This window comes from Toxotes jaculatrix, chromosome 5 (assembly GCF_017976425.1).
Source record: "Toxotes jaculatrix isolate fToxJac2 chromosome 5, fToxJac2.pri, whole genome shotgun sequence".
In the NCBI taxonomy this organism is placed as follows: domain Eukaryota; kingdom Metazoa; phylum Chordata; class Actinopteri; family Toxotidae; genus Toxotes; species Toxotes jaculatrix.
The window spans coordinates 25684423-25700133 of record NC_054398.1 but is presented as its reverse complement, the minus strand read 5'-3'; the positions used below and the strand labels follow the sequence as shown (position 1 = coordinate 25700133).

The 15711-nt window shown below is 42.9% G+C and overlaps 1 protein-coding gene across 1 annotated transcript in view; it reads right to left on the bottom strand.

Moving 5' to 3' along the window:
• Positions 1–64: 64 nt before the first annotated feature.
• Positions 65–15711, bottom strand: part of cftr (CF transmembrane conductance regulator) — a 30360-nt gene continuing 14713 nt past the window's right edge. Inside the window, exons 12-27 of the mRNA XM_041038743.1 lie at positions 14329–14423; positions 13290–13376; positions 12012–12801; positions 11711–11839; positions 11578–11615; positions 11062–11348; positions 10763–10842; positions 10462–10612; positions 7952–8179; positions 6918–7018; positions 5798–6028; positions 4550–4705; positions 4326–4415; positions 3793–3965; positions 2992–3097; positions 65–2474 (exon numbers count right to left, since the gene is read on the bottom strand). Coding sequence (XP_040894677.1) covers positions 2259–2474; positions 2992–3097; positions 3793–3965; positions 4326–4415; positions 4550–4705; positions 5798–6028; positions 6918–7018; positions 7952–8179; positions 10462–10612; positions 10763–10842; positions 11062–11348; positions 11578–11615; positions 11711–11839; positions 12012–12801; positions 13290–13376; positions 14329–14423 — 2958 coding nt within the window. The 3' untranslated portion in view covers positions 65–2258. The remainder of the gene's footprint in view (positions 2475–2991; positions 3098–3792; positions 3966–4325; positions 4416–4549; positions 4706–5797; positions 6029–6917; positions 7019–7951; positions 8180–10461; positions 10613–10762; positions 10843–11061; positions 11349–11577; positions 11616–11710; positions 11840–12011; positions 12802–13289; positions 13377–14328; positions 14424–15711) is intronic.

Here is a 15711-nt window from a genome sequence, read left to right as displayed (position 1 = left end):
TTAACGACCTTTAACAAAAACGACAACCACAGTAAAATTCTCAAAATCTTAGTTTTACTGGAAATATAGCTGATTGAACAAATACATTTATACATTTTTGTGGACATCTGAGTCCTCTTCCTATGTGTAAGAAACGGCTTTGTTCTTAATTTACACTGTAAAAAAAAAAAAAAAAAAATCTGTTGTCACAGTTAACATTATCAAGGCATTTTTCCTTGGTACCATCATTTTTTTGCATCGCTGCTATACAAAACTATTATTCAGTACGAAAGGAGCAACACTCTTCCCTCAACCAAAGAAGAAAATATAATGATGTTAGAGGAGTTGAAATGGTTTCCAGTTTCAGAGGGAAGCAACAGATACAACCTGAAAAAAAAAAACTGCTAAATGTTTGCTTTGCGTTTGTACAGCTGTGGCTCTGAAAAAAATAGACTTTATTTCAAATAAAGAAAATGTTTTTTTTTTTTCTTTTTTTGATGAATTATCTATAATTCATCAAGTAATAGAGGCTGAGCAGAGAAAGTAAAAAGCTTAATTTGTTATCAAACAGCAAATCTACATCAACACTTAATGGATAACTTTGAATCATCTGCCTGTTTCCGTGCTGTGGAAGCTGGTGAGTACCTCGGGGCGTCTCTAAAGTGCATACAGACAGAAAAATAAAGGTTTCTGAGTCATCACGCGTTAGTAGCGTCACTGTGTACATCAACAGCGGTGAAGCTGCTGCTGGGTCAGACTCACAAACCAAAGATACTGAAGGAAATATTTGGAAGATGCTTCCTCACGATACGTGTGGAGCCACTGTAGAAGTCTCGTTCTTACATGCAGCTGCTCTGAGCCATAAAAATAGAGAAGAACCGTTTCACAGAGCTCTGATCTCTTTATCTCACAGGACATATGAACAGGACAGACCGAGCAGAGAAGTCACAAACATTTTATATGTGCATTATTGTCTGCATTGTTATTTCCTGTTAGCTGCCTGAAGCTGATTGCATCAGGTGCTTGATGATGATATAACATCCTTTTCTGAGCTCTTGCAGTCGGTTTTACAGAGAAAAGCTTCGATCTGATCACACCTCATTCAAGATGCATTCAAGGCTTCAGACTTCTACAGCGGCTGCCTCTGTGTGTCAGGTGAGTCTGAGTTTTAACCAGCTCAAGACACTGAGAGCTCCAGTAAAAACCGTTTTCTTAGAGAGGAATGCTTTGGTTCAAACCAACGGAAATGCTATTTAAACAATTATGTAAAAAAGACTGTGATGTGGTTCATACTTTTTCAAAGCAGGAGAGAACATATGAGGATCATTTGAACTGTAGGAGCCCTCGCACAGTTTGTCCTGCACCTAGAGGCACCTGTTTGACTGCCAAGGCACTTGAAGTAGTTCAACAATAACGTGTCCGGTTCTTCAGGCGTGTTATGTGCTTAATTTACACGTCGGTGGCACACAACACTTTTACATGGAGGATTTTTATCGACTCAGAGCTCTACCTGCTGCACCTACACTTGCTGGTTTCTAATTCAGTGACAGCTTCAACAGGGGAACCTACAGGTTTGTGCACTTTTTGCAGCTGTTACACAGCCTGATTTTTAAAAAAATTCCAATTCACCCACGTGAGAATGCTTTTACAAATAACTTCTCTTGACTTGCAGCTGTTGTTGTACTGTGCTGGTCAGCGGTCAACTCATAGTTTGGCTCTTCCGTTTCGCACACTTGTAATATAAAGTTTCATTTCTCATACACCAGATTCATTTTCATGCAGAATTTAACTCTAAGATTTATACACACGGCTGTTAGCATACAAACATATTTTTTTTATTACATGTGTGCAAAACTTCCTCTATCACTTGCATATTAGTGTAAAATTCTGTAAATAAATTAACCTCATTCTGTGACAGTAGTGCGTGAGAAGTTTGTATTTTGCACCACACACTGTAAGTGTATGCAAAGAACTGCATCCATTAGTCCTAATTATTGGTCTTGATTAAAAATCAAGTTTAACTGAGCTGATTTTGTGAACTGACAATATGATGAAGACCTGACTTAAACATCTGTTAGCATTTGGTGTAAAATTTCTTGCTATGATAACTTTGGAGAGTTGGAGAGTTTTAATGTCCCATCATGACTAAAATGCTGTTTCACAGATAATTTGGGGAAAAATGGCTCAAAAACATGATTACTATTTGTCACTGTGACTCAACACGTGTGTGTGTGTGTGTGTGTGTGTGTGTGTGTGTGTGTGTGTGTGTGTCTGGCCGGTTAGAGTCGAGTGTCGTGGACTTCGTCCTCGGCTTCCTCCGGCAGGGACGAGATCTTGGCGGTCTGTGGTGCCGCCCTCTTGCTGGAGTTGAGGCGGTGAAGTGTCGGGAAGAGGCGGAGCCGGTCGGAGGGGCTCATGGCCTGTTTCAGGTGACTCGTCTCGTTCATAAGTTTCTGGATGGAGTCGTAGCTTTTCATGGAGCTGCCCTCGATTATCTGGACAGACAGGAGGCGGGAGGGGAAGCTGGTTACATGTTTATCTGGGGCTGTAATAATAACCCTGTATCTAATTGTCCATTTACTTACAGTCTACCATTATTATCTATCTACAATGTCTGTTAGTATCCAACAACAGTACCTATATAAATCATCTATGTATGTATCTACAGTATATAATATCTATCTATTGTCCTGCTTTATCACAGTCTGTAGTAACACTAAGGTCACTTCCCTCATGATACTGTCACGCCATGTGCTTGTTCAGGCACAAACCTCCATTATTAACATCCAAACAAACACCCCAGCACACATGTGCACGCACGCCCACATCAGGGAATGTTGGACAATCTCTTTTCATTTGTTAAGAGCCCACATTGATCAGCAGTTTCAGTTTCCCCACCCCACCCCGGGCGTTAAAATGTTGATGAAAATGTTCTTAACTGTGTGACTGTAACAGGGGATCGAATATCACTGCCAATGATCAGCAAAAAACCACATTTAGTCCAAAACTCACCAGGAATGATTGACACTCGAGCAGCGGCTCTACTCTGTGTTCTGATAGGATGACAGTGCAGTTGGAGAACGACTGCTTCAGCGTCTTCCTCAGGACCTGTAACGTTCTGCTCAAACACAAACACACACACACACCATCTTCATCATCATCATCATCATCATCATCATCATCATCATCATTATCAAAGGCCGTCTCTCTCCACTGCTAACACATTAGCTTAGCGTTCTGTTCCTGCTGAGGCTGACATGAAAGAACAGGCAGTGCTGGCCTCAGGTTAAACTAGATTGCTCATTATAGGCTTCATTTACCATTACCCCCCCTGCCCCCGATAGCCCACGTCCCCACCACCACCCCCAGCACATATGGTTACACACTCCCCCACATACAGTAGTTCAGAGTTAGTGTAAGCACTCTAGATTGTCACCATATGCAGTGACAGGAACGCTACACATGCTTGATTTGGGTGACCGATGCTGCACTGTGATCTCACTTTACGGGACGTCACAAACACAACAGGAAGTACACACAAATCCCAGATCACTTTCAGGTGTTTAAGTGTGCAGCAGGAAGCTCTTTGCTTACAGATATTATTTATTCGAGATCCTAATCCTGTTAAAATGTCCCACCTGATGCTGCCAGTAACATGAAGTAACAGTGTGAACCGAGCCTGTCTGCAGGTTTATCTTGTCAGATTTTATATATTCTCAAACATTTTAAATGCCACTACATCAGATGTCACACCTTACTGTCTAAATAGTAACAACCACACACAGATCAGAGTATTTTGGCGTTTATACTGACATGGGGTCGAGGTAGGCGGAGGGTTCGTCCAGCAGCAGGATGCGGGCCTTGCTGAGGATGGAGCGTGCGAGACACAGCAGCTGTTTGTGTCCGTTGCTCAAAACGTTGCCTCCGTCCTCCAGCTGAAAGTCCAGCTTGTCTGGAAACTGCTCGATCACTGACTTGAGACCCACCTGAGGACACAAAGGGAAGATTTTACTTCACTGAACATGACTGTGTCTTGAAGTCAGGCTCATTCACAAAGGTTTTCCTGTGAGTGAGGCATCAAACCAGAGATCTCCAGCAAACAGGACAGTTTCTCTTCTACTGAGCTGCTGCTTAGTTTTAATAAGCTGATTCTAATTCTAGTGGCATGAAGAGAAAAACCATGGCAGGAATTCAAAACTGGGCCTAACTCAGCAAAAACAGAAGGTTCATTACCTCTAATTGATTGATGAAATTAAAAACATGTTGGTAGAACAGAACAGATCAACAGACTAATTTACCAATCATAGCCATAATTACAAGTACTGAGAGGGAAAATAGAGGCTCACCTCCTCGGCCACCCTCCACAGATCCTCATCGCTGTAACGTCCATGTGGGTCCAGGTTCATCCGGAAAGTCCCGGTCAGAATAAAGACTCTCTGTTCAATAAGAACCAGAGAAAACTTTTAAATCTCACTGTCAGCAGATTGGATTATAGAGGCTGGCTTAAAATACTACTTTACTATCTGGTAATTGAAAATACTGGAAAGCAGATCAGCAGCTGTAAACGTACCTGAGGCACCACCCCGAAGGCCTTCCTCCAGGTGTGCAGGGAGACTGAGTTCCAGGAGACACCGTCAATAGAGATTTCTCCATCCGTGGAGGCGAGACGCAGCAGGGCGGACAGGAGGGTGCTCTTCCCTGAACCTGTTCGACCCAGCAGACCCACCTACACAGCCACACACCCAGAAAAGAAATATATTAGTCTGCTAATACTTTATTTGGTACATGTAAACATACTCTACTGTTTGCAGTACATACAGAAACAAGCAGAGTATACTCATGACACTGCGAGATGAACTGCTGCCTTCAGGTGTTTAGGAGTCTTAAAAGCTCTCAGTTCTTCCAGCTGCAGCCTCATGGCGACAATTAGCCCATTTATCAGGAGGCCACAGAGCAGCTAATGGGACGAGGCTGAAGCACAGACACTCACTGAGCTCAGCTGTCCTCCAGGATTCATGATGAGGAGCTCAAACTGACTATGATTACTGCCAGGAGCAGAGAGCGAGAGCGGTCAGATAGATAGAAGAAATTTGAAATCCAGAAGGGAAATAATACAAGAGTAATACGAGTAGCTATATTTTTTTTTAAAGGAAAGTGGTTTTCTAGCAGCAAAAACATGCTGTTTATAATCATACTGTTCTTATGCATTTAGTTCTAATCATTTTATGTCGTGTTGCCTGGTTTGTTTGTACTTTGGCCCAGAGAGGAATGTAACTTTGTTCATTTGTATATTGATAAATGACAATAATCTCAAACTGCATTAAAAACTGATTATTTTGGTCACTTTGGAGAAACGGAATCGAGCTGTAAACACAACACAAACACTATCAACAACCATTACACATCAGGCTGGTAAGAAGCAACATATGCCGTTGTGTTTCTGTCTAAATGATGAACGTAATTCTAATATTCATTCCCCTTTTTGCTCCGTTTTAGTCTCCACCAACCTGTGAACTCCTTTCTTTACTAGTCAATCACTAACCTCGTCTGCAGTTTTGGCGCTTACAGTGGGTTAATCGGTTCTTTATTGAAATCAGCTATTGGAGCTTCATGTAAAATGTTAATTACAGCAGCTGTAAACAAATAATAATAATCACACGACAGCTCTCCTGCTGGGGCGCATGTCACCTTGCTATAACCTCTCTATGACCTCTCTATGACCCCTCTTGGGCCCGAACAGTGCTCTGATGGTTTAAAACCCAATAAAGCAGAGCTAACACGCATCACTCTGGCAAATTTCCCGTCACTCAGGACTTACACTCTGCCCCCCGTCCACAGAGAAGGAGATGTCGCTGAGGACGGCCCGTCCAGCCTCTGTGTATTTGACTGTGAGGCCCTGCACGTCCATCTGCCCACGGTTGGGCCAGCAGTCATGAGCATGAGGGTTGTCGATGACGAGGTCGGGGCCTCCTTTACCACCGGATTTCCCCGGCAGCGGCTCCTCTGACGGCAGGTCTATGAATTTGAACACCCGATCTACTGAACGCATCTGAGAGGAGGAGACAGAGAGAGGGTGAGGAGAACTGTACTCACTTACTGTTGCATTCAGTAGCTTGTTTGAATCCAGCAAACTAAATGTACTTTTTTTTTGGTATTTTAGTAGCTACTCTTACCATCACTGAAAATGTTACCTTGTTGCTTTAATGAATTTTTTTCACACACACCACCACGACCATTGTGTCAGTGTGTGTGTGAGTGCCGAACAAAACGTCCTGCACTGTGATAAGCTCTGTCAGCTCCACTAAGCAACATGTGGAGAAAACAACCACTGAATGGGCACAGACAGGTTCAAGAGAGCCTCACACAGTCTTCACAGTGTCAAAACTTTGGAAACCAAAGGAGCGGAGAGGAGTCGGGAACCAAACCGTGACCCTAAAATGAATGGCTAAACCGGTTTATGATCTGAGCTACAGCTATCCAACACTTATGGAAGGTCACTCTGACCAGAGGGCTCAGACACAGGGAATTACAGGTCAAAGGCTGGTATAGAAAAGTCCAAACTGTTCTCTCTGTCTGTGTCTGGTGCTAACCTTCCTACCTCCGAAACACATAGTCATGAACTGCATGCAAACGTCAACAGGGAGGTCGGTGTAATGAACGGTGTAAATGGAGTGGCGTGGGAAAATTTGGTGAGGTCGCTCACCAGATGGGCAGCAACATTCTGGACTGGCTGCAGAGATCTGGTTGCAGACACAGGTGTTAAAAAAAACAAGCCCAGCCATGTTTAGTAAAACCTCCTCTCAAGTGTGTGTTTGTAACGCTTGATACACTCTGGACTGGCCATTGGTTGTGTGGTATTTTAATGCAAGCCAGGTCCTACTACCGTGATGCAAAAGATGATGGCTCTGTGTGTGTGTGTGTGTGTGTGAGCCACATACCAGTCCGTCTACAGTGATGCTGGTGATGACAGCCCATTGGAAAGTCCCCAGGATGAGCATGGCTAGGGCCACGATGATGCCAACCTCCCCTGGTTTGTCCTCTGTAGAGTGCACACACACACACACGCACACACACACACACGCACACACAAAGTCACTGGTATTGTCCAATCAAAGCTGCTCTCTCTGATGTCAGAACAGCACTCAGGTATTGCAGCTCCACTACTGGCTCTATTGGAAACTAATGAGCTGTGAAGTGACCCTTTAATCTGCTCTCAACATAAACACAGGGTATGACGCAACAACGCGTGTTGAGTGTGTGTCTGTGTACTTGTGTTTCCCATTCATTTAATTGAACAAACACATGCTTCCTTTTGTACATGACATTTTATCCGGTGGCATTCCAACGGTTTTGATCAGTTTTCACAGACAGACTGTTCTGTTATGATCCTGATATCTGACTCTACACACTGTAACACACAGATAAGACGGAGGCTTCTTCACTTGAGAGGCCCAGTGGAAATAATGAGGTGTTTACTCACTAACTCAGTGGAATTTCAAGATGTTCTTCTACTCACATTTTCAGCTGAGCAACACTGTGGTTCAAACTTCAAGCTCACCCCAAGTAAAACAAATGATAAAGCACTATTATTATTCTCATATCCAGTAATACCTCATTGTTACAAACTGGCTCTCTGATTTGTGTCATTTTGTTTTTCACCTAGGTACTTGCTGTGCTAAAGGGGACCAATCAGATTCTAACCCACCAATGCCCCTCTTGTTTTCAGAGACCCTCCCAGGCATCAGTCCACACTAGGCCAAACAAGTCTAATGGTTTTGGGTTATCAGAGGTTAAAAGTTAGGACTGGCTGGGGGTGAAGTCTGTCAGTCTTCCTGAAGGAGGAGGGGATTATGTGTAGAAACTGCTGCTGCTTCTCTCATGATACTTTCATTTTTATGGTCTCAAACTAAACCGAGAACCAGCTGCACTCAGCCTGCATCCATCCATCTACCCATCCCATCCCATCACTCACGGTTGGTTCCCACAGCGATGAAGGCGGCAGCGGTGAAAAACAGGACGAAGATCATGTCGCAGCGGAAGAGGAACCATCGTAGTGTGGCCAGGTAGTGGAACCAGGTGGCCGTGTGAGTGTTCAACGTCTTGTGGAAGAGCATTTCGAAGTAGGTCTGACGCCCAAACGCCCGAATTGTCCATAAACCCTTCAGCGAGATGATGAGGTGGGAGAAGATGGGGCTACGAGCTGCAGGGGAGGAGAAGGGGCACATCTTAAAGGCGGTAAGGTTCGATACATACGGTTTAAAAAGGTTCTATATTTCTCAAGCTGCTAATAAATATCCATTCAGTTTGTCATATCAACAAAGCAACTGAAGCAAAAGAACAAAAGAATTTCAACACAAAAACATTTTTTGTTGCAAGGACAGGCAACCTGTGTCAGATGGAAGAAAGGGAGATTAGACAAAACAAATCAGGGTGATTTTGATTAATCAATCATGAGATTGATAAGGAGGAAGACAGATGAGCCACGACAGAAAAAATTACACTGATGAACAGACTTACGAAAAACAGTTAGTGGCTGAGACTCAATGAGCAAGAAGCACACAAACACTTCCAGGGTAGAGAGTTAAACACAAAACCGCATGAACTCAGTGGACACTGTGGAAATTGTAGCACTGCACTGTGTTCATGGTTCAAAGTGACAATAAGGTCATGCATGTTGTATCACAGCCTAATTTACATGTTTAAATTGCTTGCTATTTGTTTTACAGACAATATAATAATTAATATTCAGTAATCCTGTTCCTGACTTCAGCACAGCTCTTCGATTAAAGTAAACAGAACAATGTGGACAAAAGGCAAAAACATTCTAGTAAATACTTGAGTGACTAATACACATAATTTCCACTGTATTTTGTCTGACAAGTGTCTTGTGACACCAGAGGGAGCGACACCAGGATGGGGTTGGAGGAAATCCCAGCACGGCTCATTTCTCTGACCCTGACGTGCTCTCAGCTGCTCCGGATAGACCTCGCCATCATCACCCAAACACACATTCAGCGATAGAACCGCAGGGAAGTCCAAAAAACACAGAGTGGCATGTTCGTCAGCAGGCCAGTGACCTGTTTTCTCATCCTCTGACTGTACAAACCTGCGCTGCTCTGTTGGCTATTTTACATGGTATCACATCAAGCTGAAACTTATCAATTTTAATTTAACTGAAATACATTTAACTAGATGTGTTCTGAAAAGGAGATCAAGTAAACACCACAAAGAAATTCCTCTCACCAATCCACTACACAGAGGTGGAGGCTGCCGTTAGAGGTTAGAGAGAAAATGAGAAATCTTCCTCACTGTTTGGGCAGGTGAGCTGACCCTTTAATCTCTGTGTGAATACAATTTAACTCGAATGAACAAAAGCTCTGTAGATCATTAACATGTTTCAATGAGATATAAGAGTAAAAATATGCAAACATCTTGGGGTTGGACATTTCAGTGATCACAAGGCTTTTTAATACCATATGGAATACAATTAAATACCTGTTTAATGATCCTAGTGTCCATAAGAATGAACGTATGATAGACAACATGCACTGAAATTATTTATATCTACATATATTTATATTTTTTGAAGCCCCATCACTCCTTGCTGGTCTCAGCAGTGAATAAAATTGTACTCAGCCCATCTCCTGCTTCTTCTCATCACTTCACTGTTAAGCTTCATTTCCCATTGGACTAAAGCACCTGATGACAAATTTACTTTTGTAAAAAGTTTAAGATCAAATAAGCAAAAACCCCCCCCCAACTTTCTAATGTGTAAAAAGTTTTTAGGAATATCTTAATTCCTTTCACAGTGAGACCAAACACTTTGCTGATTGGAGGATAACTTATTTTATTCACGCTTCTTCACTTCCTTTAACTGCTCCCGCCCCTCTGAGGCCGTCCATCCATCCTCTCCCTCAGCCCTTCCTCTGTCATGTTTTTGTTCTTCAGCGTGACCTTTGCCTCCTTGGCCCTGGGCCATCCACCAGCTCTGCCTGCCGATGGCTAGTTATGATGACTGTGGCGGTTGCCCCCCCGACTCTTACTTCCTCTGTTCGCTCTATTGGTTTTCCTATCATGTTTTCACTTGTACTTCCTGAAAATTTGCCATTTCATGATTGTGCCTTTGCTGTTCCCTCCTCTGCCAGTTGTCCACCTCAACTTTCGCTCTCATTATTTCATGAAATAAAAAGAAAAAAAGAGAAATTCATGTTCAGGAATAAACTCTGTTAGAGATAATGCTCACACATACCACAATAGAGCCATCCTATTGTAAGAAAGCCTTTTGATTTTTGCATTTATAGTCCAAATATATTATGTGAACATAACCTAAACTGGATTTCAAGAATATATGTTGGAAATACAATTTGTAGCAGTTTTTAAATACATTTAATAAGTTACTTGCTACACTTCAGACAAAAACACACCACAAATACTTAAAATCACACACGTGCTCGCATATACACTGCCTCCCCCCACTCTCACCTTCAGCCTCCAGCAGTTTGAGTTGCTGTCCTGTTCGTAGGAAGTACTTCCTGAGGATAACAAAGATGACAGCCAATGGGATGGCAGCGATAAAGATGTACGGCCGCATGATGGACACCGTGAAGATGGCGCCCGTAACAATCAATGTCAGCTGGTGTGAGAGGAAGAGAATGATCAGACCAGTTAAACAGCTGAAATAACCATGTGTGTGTATTTACACTGACACATTTGAAGAGTGTACAACAAGTTAGTTGCGTTATATATACTTTACATAACATCTTTCATTGCGTTGGTGAAATACCTGTATGAGGTCAAACAGCACCAGAGGCAACATGTCATCTATGGTGGCCATGTCCTTGGTGAATCTGTTCATGATCCGTCCTGGAAGAGGGCGAAAAAGAAACTACTTGGAAAAACTCTGGATTTGTAGTGAATGACTACATTAGCATAGCATTCAAACAGCTGTGGTGGACAAAGACAAAATATAAACACAGGTGAAAGATAAGGTCAGGAAACGGATACACAACATGGTATGATATTTACTTTTTTTTAAACCAAACAGAAAAGCCCTGAAAAATACTGAGAAACTGCAAAAAGCACCTGTCTTCATAGTGTTGAGCAAAGCCATGGGGGCTCGCAGCACAGAGGTAAGCATCTGTTCGTGCAGTCTTTTGGACACAGTAAGTAACGTATGCACTAGTGGGAGACCCCTGAAGAATCCCAAGGCCAGCACGCTCTCCGATGTGGCCACATAGATATAGATGATGTAGTAAGCGCTGGTCGGTGTGACGATGACTGCCAGGTGGACGGGGGGCGACGAGGCGTTGGGATGCTGCTCACTGATGTAGTTGGGTGATGAAGGGTTTGTGCTGTCCCTCCAGATCGTGCTGGTAGAACAGAGCAAAGGATTGAGAGTCAGGAGACACATACAAATCAGGTTTTGCACCATAAGAGGCTGAATGATTGAGATATACATGCATAACATGCCTACATCATATCTAAAATTAGAAACGTGAAAAACTGACTACTAAATAATATTTAGGGCAAAAACTACAGATGCAAAGCACCAATGGCTTCTCCAGTTTTAGTCTCAGAAACATGAGACGTAACACTTACTCAGTAATGAGGAAAATGCCTATGACTGACCCAGCAACCTATTGGTGGAAAGAAGAAAAACAGAAACTTTTATAGTGAATTAAATAAAAAATACCAATTAAAAAATCAAACTTAAAAATGACAGCAGTTTAACCTCAATGACGAAGACAAAGACGATGAAAATGAGGACGTAGACTAAGCTCCTATTGGTGGTGACGTAGCGTAGGTAGGTGCTCCATGAGGTAGTTTCAAAGATGTTCTCGCGTTCATCTGCGAAGCATTGCTGTGAAGAAACACAACTGCTCTTTTACCACACAGACACGAATAACATAAATTCCCCTAAATGTCCACAGATTTTTAGATTTATTCACAAGATCTTGAAAATGAAGGTGAAGAAAACAGATTTGTCTAAATATAAAAAAAATGACCTGCTTATGTAATCTAATACGCCCTACCTCCATGTCCTCTTCATCCACTTCCTCACTAATGTCATAAACGCTGTCCTTGGATAAGCGACGGGCGTAAATGTCCAGCTCAGATGCCAGGTCACACTGCGGTGTGATGGACAGCTTTCGTCTGAAGGACGACTGCATCTGGTCCCTCCGCTCTTGGCCATGAGAGTTGGTGATGAATGCCAGGACAGACTGGCGCCTCTGCCCGTTGAGATGCTGCAGCCCGTGGTGGTACAGGTTACCCCTGGGGAGCACCTCCTCTACTTGATCATCCTCGGGTACGACAGAGAATTTTCTCTCTGAAAGTTCACGAACCCCGTCCTCTATCGCCGTGGACTGGGGTGTATTTGAAGTCTGTTGGGAGTTCCCAATGAAGGAGAACTTGCGGGCAGCTGCCAGGGGACTAAGGATGAGTGACTGTTTGCGTTTCTCTGGGTAGCCATCACCTACAGGATGTCCTTGAGATCCAGAAACGATTATCGGAGGTGGCGCCTGGCGGAACGACTGTCGAATCGGCTCTGGTCCTCGGAAGCCGGCAGTTTCATCGACAGAGACCCTGCGGAGAGTTTCTGTGAGAATGGAGCTGCGTCGCTCTGCGTTGATGTTGTCGTAAGCTTCGAGGCCGAGGAGGAGGGAGCTGAAGTCGGGCCGCTGGGCCTGCAGCTCTGAGAAGGTGCCGTAGAAGTAGCAGTCACCGTTGTGCAGCAGAAGGATTTTGTCTGCACGCTTGAGATGCTCCAACTTGCTGGTGACCACAATACGAGTCTTGGAGGCCATAAGTTTACAGACGCATCTGTGTAGTGATTCAGAAAAAGGAGATTGTAAAAAACAAATCTCAATTTATGTCTCAACTTTTACATATTTCTTTTTTGTAAGCCAAGCATGACTATCAAACAAAGGAGAGGCTGTTTATATAACACAACAAGAACAAAGGCAAGCGAGGTGTCAAATCTTCAAAGAGTAACCCGCATTCAAAATTAACAAGCTACTGTGTTTTATCTCTATAAACATGGTCAGGCATTGGACTACACCAAAATGTTCATTCAGCAGAGTGATTTTCCCCTTTGAAAGATCGCCCACATTTCATCAAAAGACAATTCTGTTTCTTGTCTTTAAAAAAAAAAAAACAACTGTGTGATGAAGCAGCCACAGCTCTCCCCCGTCAACCCGACAACCTGAGTGTGGCTGAGACAACAAGAGATAGCCGTGACCTTGAACTTAAACTTTAGCTCAACCACCCCCACCTACTCCACATGAAAGACTCTCTGTTGGGATACACACTTCTCAAAGATCTCTTTCTCTGTCACGATGTCCAGGTGGGTGAAGGGTGCATCCAGCAGGTAGAGGTCGGCATCTTTGTACACAGCTCTGAGGGGGGAAAAACACGTGCATGCACGCACACATACACCACATACACACAGTGAGTTGAAAGGAAAAAGCAAACATCAGGAAAATGTGAGAAATCACGACATTTACTGGGAAAATAAGACTTCTAATCCTAGAAACAGAAAGAGAAAGAGAGGAAAACTAAGTAGTGTAAATGAGGAAGTCAGGCCCCTGTGGGAATACTAGTGGATATTGACAGTGATGGCTGAAGCCAAAAAGCAATGAATGGCTGCAAATTGATGCCAGGACAGTAAACCAATAAATAATGCATGGGAATATGAGACGGTCTGACTGTAACCGCTGAGATTTAATAGCGTAATAAAGCCGTACTGAGGCTGAAGAAAGCACTCGTCATTAAAAAAGTGAGGCCATAAAACACAGTTAGTGCAGTCAGAAAAACACAGATAAGAATGATAGGTGATTGTTATCAGCTTTTGGAGGGTGAGATTATTTACAGTGTCGGGAATCAATACATCACCAAAGACAGTAAATCCTAAATACTTATACATTACATTTAGTAGATGTTTTTTTAACAGCTTTCAAAGAATGAAACCTCCATACACTGTGAGGAGCAGCTGATATTTCTGGCCCTTTGACCTCCTTCCAAAACTACAAAAAGGGAATTATATTCCCATTTCTCAATGAATTTTGAACATACCACAGATTGTAGTAAAGAAACCCCCAAAACAACGTGCGTGATTACTGAATTTGTCTTTTAAGAGCTCAGCATTAATTACAAGTATATCTCCAATATTTGTCCTTTCTCTAAATCATGTTCTATTTTTGTCCATTAAAAAAAAAGAAACATGGTGGAATAAAGGCTGAGCAAAGCAAAGGCAGTGATTATAAGTAATCAGCAGAAGTGATCTGCATTGACAGATACAAGGAGGTGAATGAGGAGCACTGACAGATGCTCAGGCGAGACAGGAAGTACCTGGCCAGGCCGAGGCGAGCCCTTTGACCGCCGCTGAGGGTAACCCCTCCTTCGATGAGAAGAGTCTTGTCTTTCTCAGGCAGCAAGGCAAAGTCCTAGAGAGGGAAACAGAGGGTGAGTGGGTCAAACACATTTGAAGATGCACTGGAAGCTCATAATGCTCAAAATGTATCTTCTAACTCTGATTCCTCTGATTAGGAATGAAAACACAACACTTAAACTGGGTCTCTAGAATTAAGGTGGACAGAATTTTTCAGCAGAAGTTCAAAGCGTATGTGAAACTGATGAAATGTTTTAATGAAAAGGGGAGGAAGAACATTTAAACAGCATGGCAAAAGCTTTATACGTGTGTCCTGCTGGTGAGAGCTCGTGATAGGTTTTAACCACTTGAATGGCTGAAACGTGACATAAGTCTACTGTTCCCATGTTTTGAACTGCCCGCTTTGCACTGTATGAGGGCCTGTTGTCCTTGCACAATGTCCTTGTGTAAAGTTTCACTCTGCATTAAGTTAACCTAAAAGACACTCCAGCACAAACTATCTTGGAACATCTTATTTTTAGGAGGCAGAAAAGGGCCACAAAGTCCCTTTGTCCCTTTTGTTATTTGTGCATGTTTAGTTGATATATGCGTTTTTGTGATCTAGTGACTGGGTGATTCTTTCCAGTGACTGCTGGGTCAGGGAAAACACACCAGTCGCAGCTTAAAACTGTACAGGATTATGGCTCCATGCCCTCAACAGAAAGTACTATTTTTACCCAGAAAATCACACACACAAAAAATAATTGCCCTTATAGTAGACCATTGTAAGGGCAGTTGCTCTTTCAAGGACTTTAAACAAATTAAAAGAAATTTTAGTGATTCTAACTCTTAGTTTCTAATATGTAAAAGTGATGCATTATATCACAGTTTTAATGAAACTGTACCAATAAAAGAACTAAAAGAACAGCAGTTTTGTTGTTGTTGTTCATGATCAGATGATCACAGTTATTATCAAACCACAAAAAAGGCACAAACCACAGATGGGATAGGCACATGAAGGATGTCACAAGTAGAGACATACAGCACGTTCAGTGATAGCTGATAATGAAAATAGACGCCCACACCAGTAAGGATGAAGTGACAGCACAAGTTTATCATCGTTAAAACTTCCTACCTTTTTAACGTCAGCTTCCGCTGTCCTGACAGGACCGCGTAGGGGGATCAAGTTAACAGGTTGTTTAACAGCTTGTAAAATAAGGCAGCACAGTAAAAAGACATGTTGTGCGTCTCACCGTGAACAAAAAGCACCTGCCAGGCCAGCAGCAAGAGACTGGAGGCAAAAGATGAGTTTACAGTGGGAAGACCACCCATGGCAGTCTGGTGCTTTAGGGGGGCAACAATGG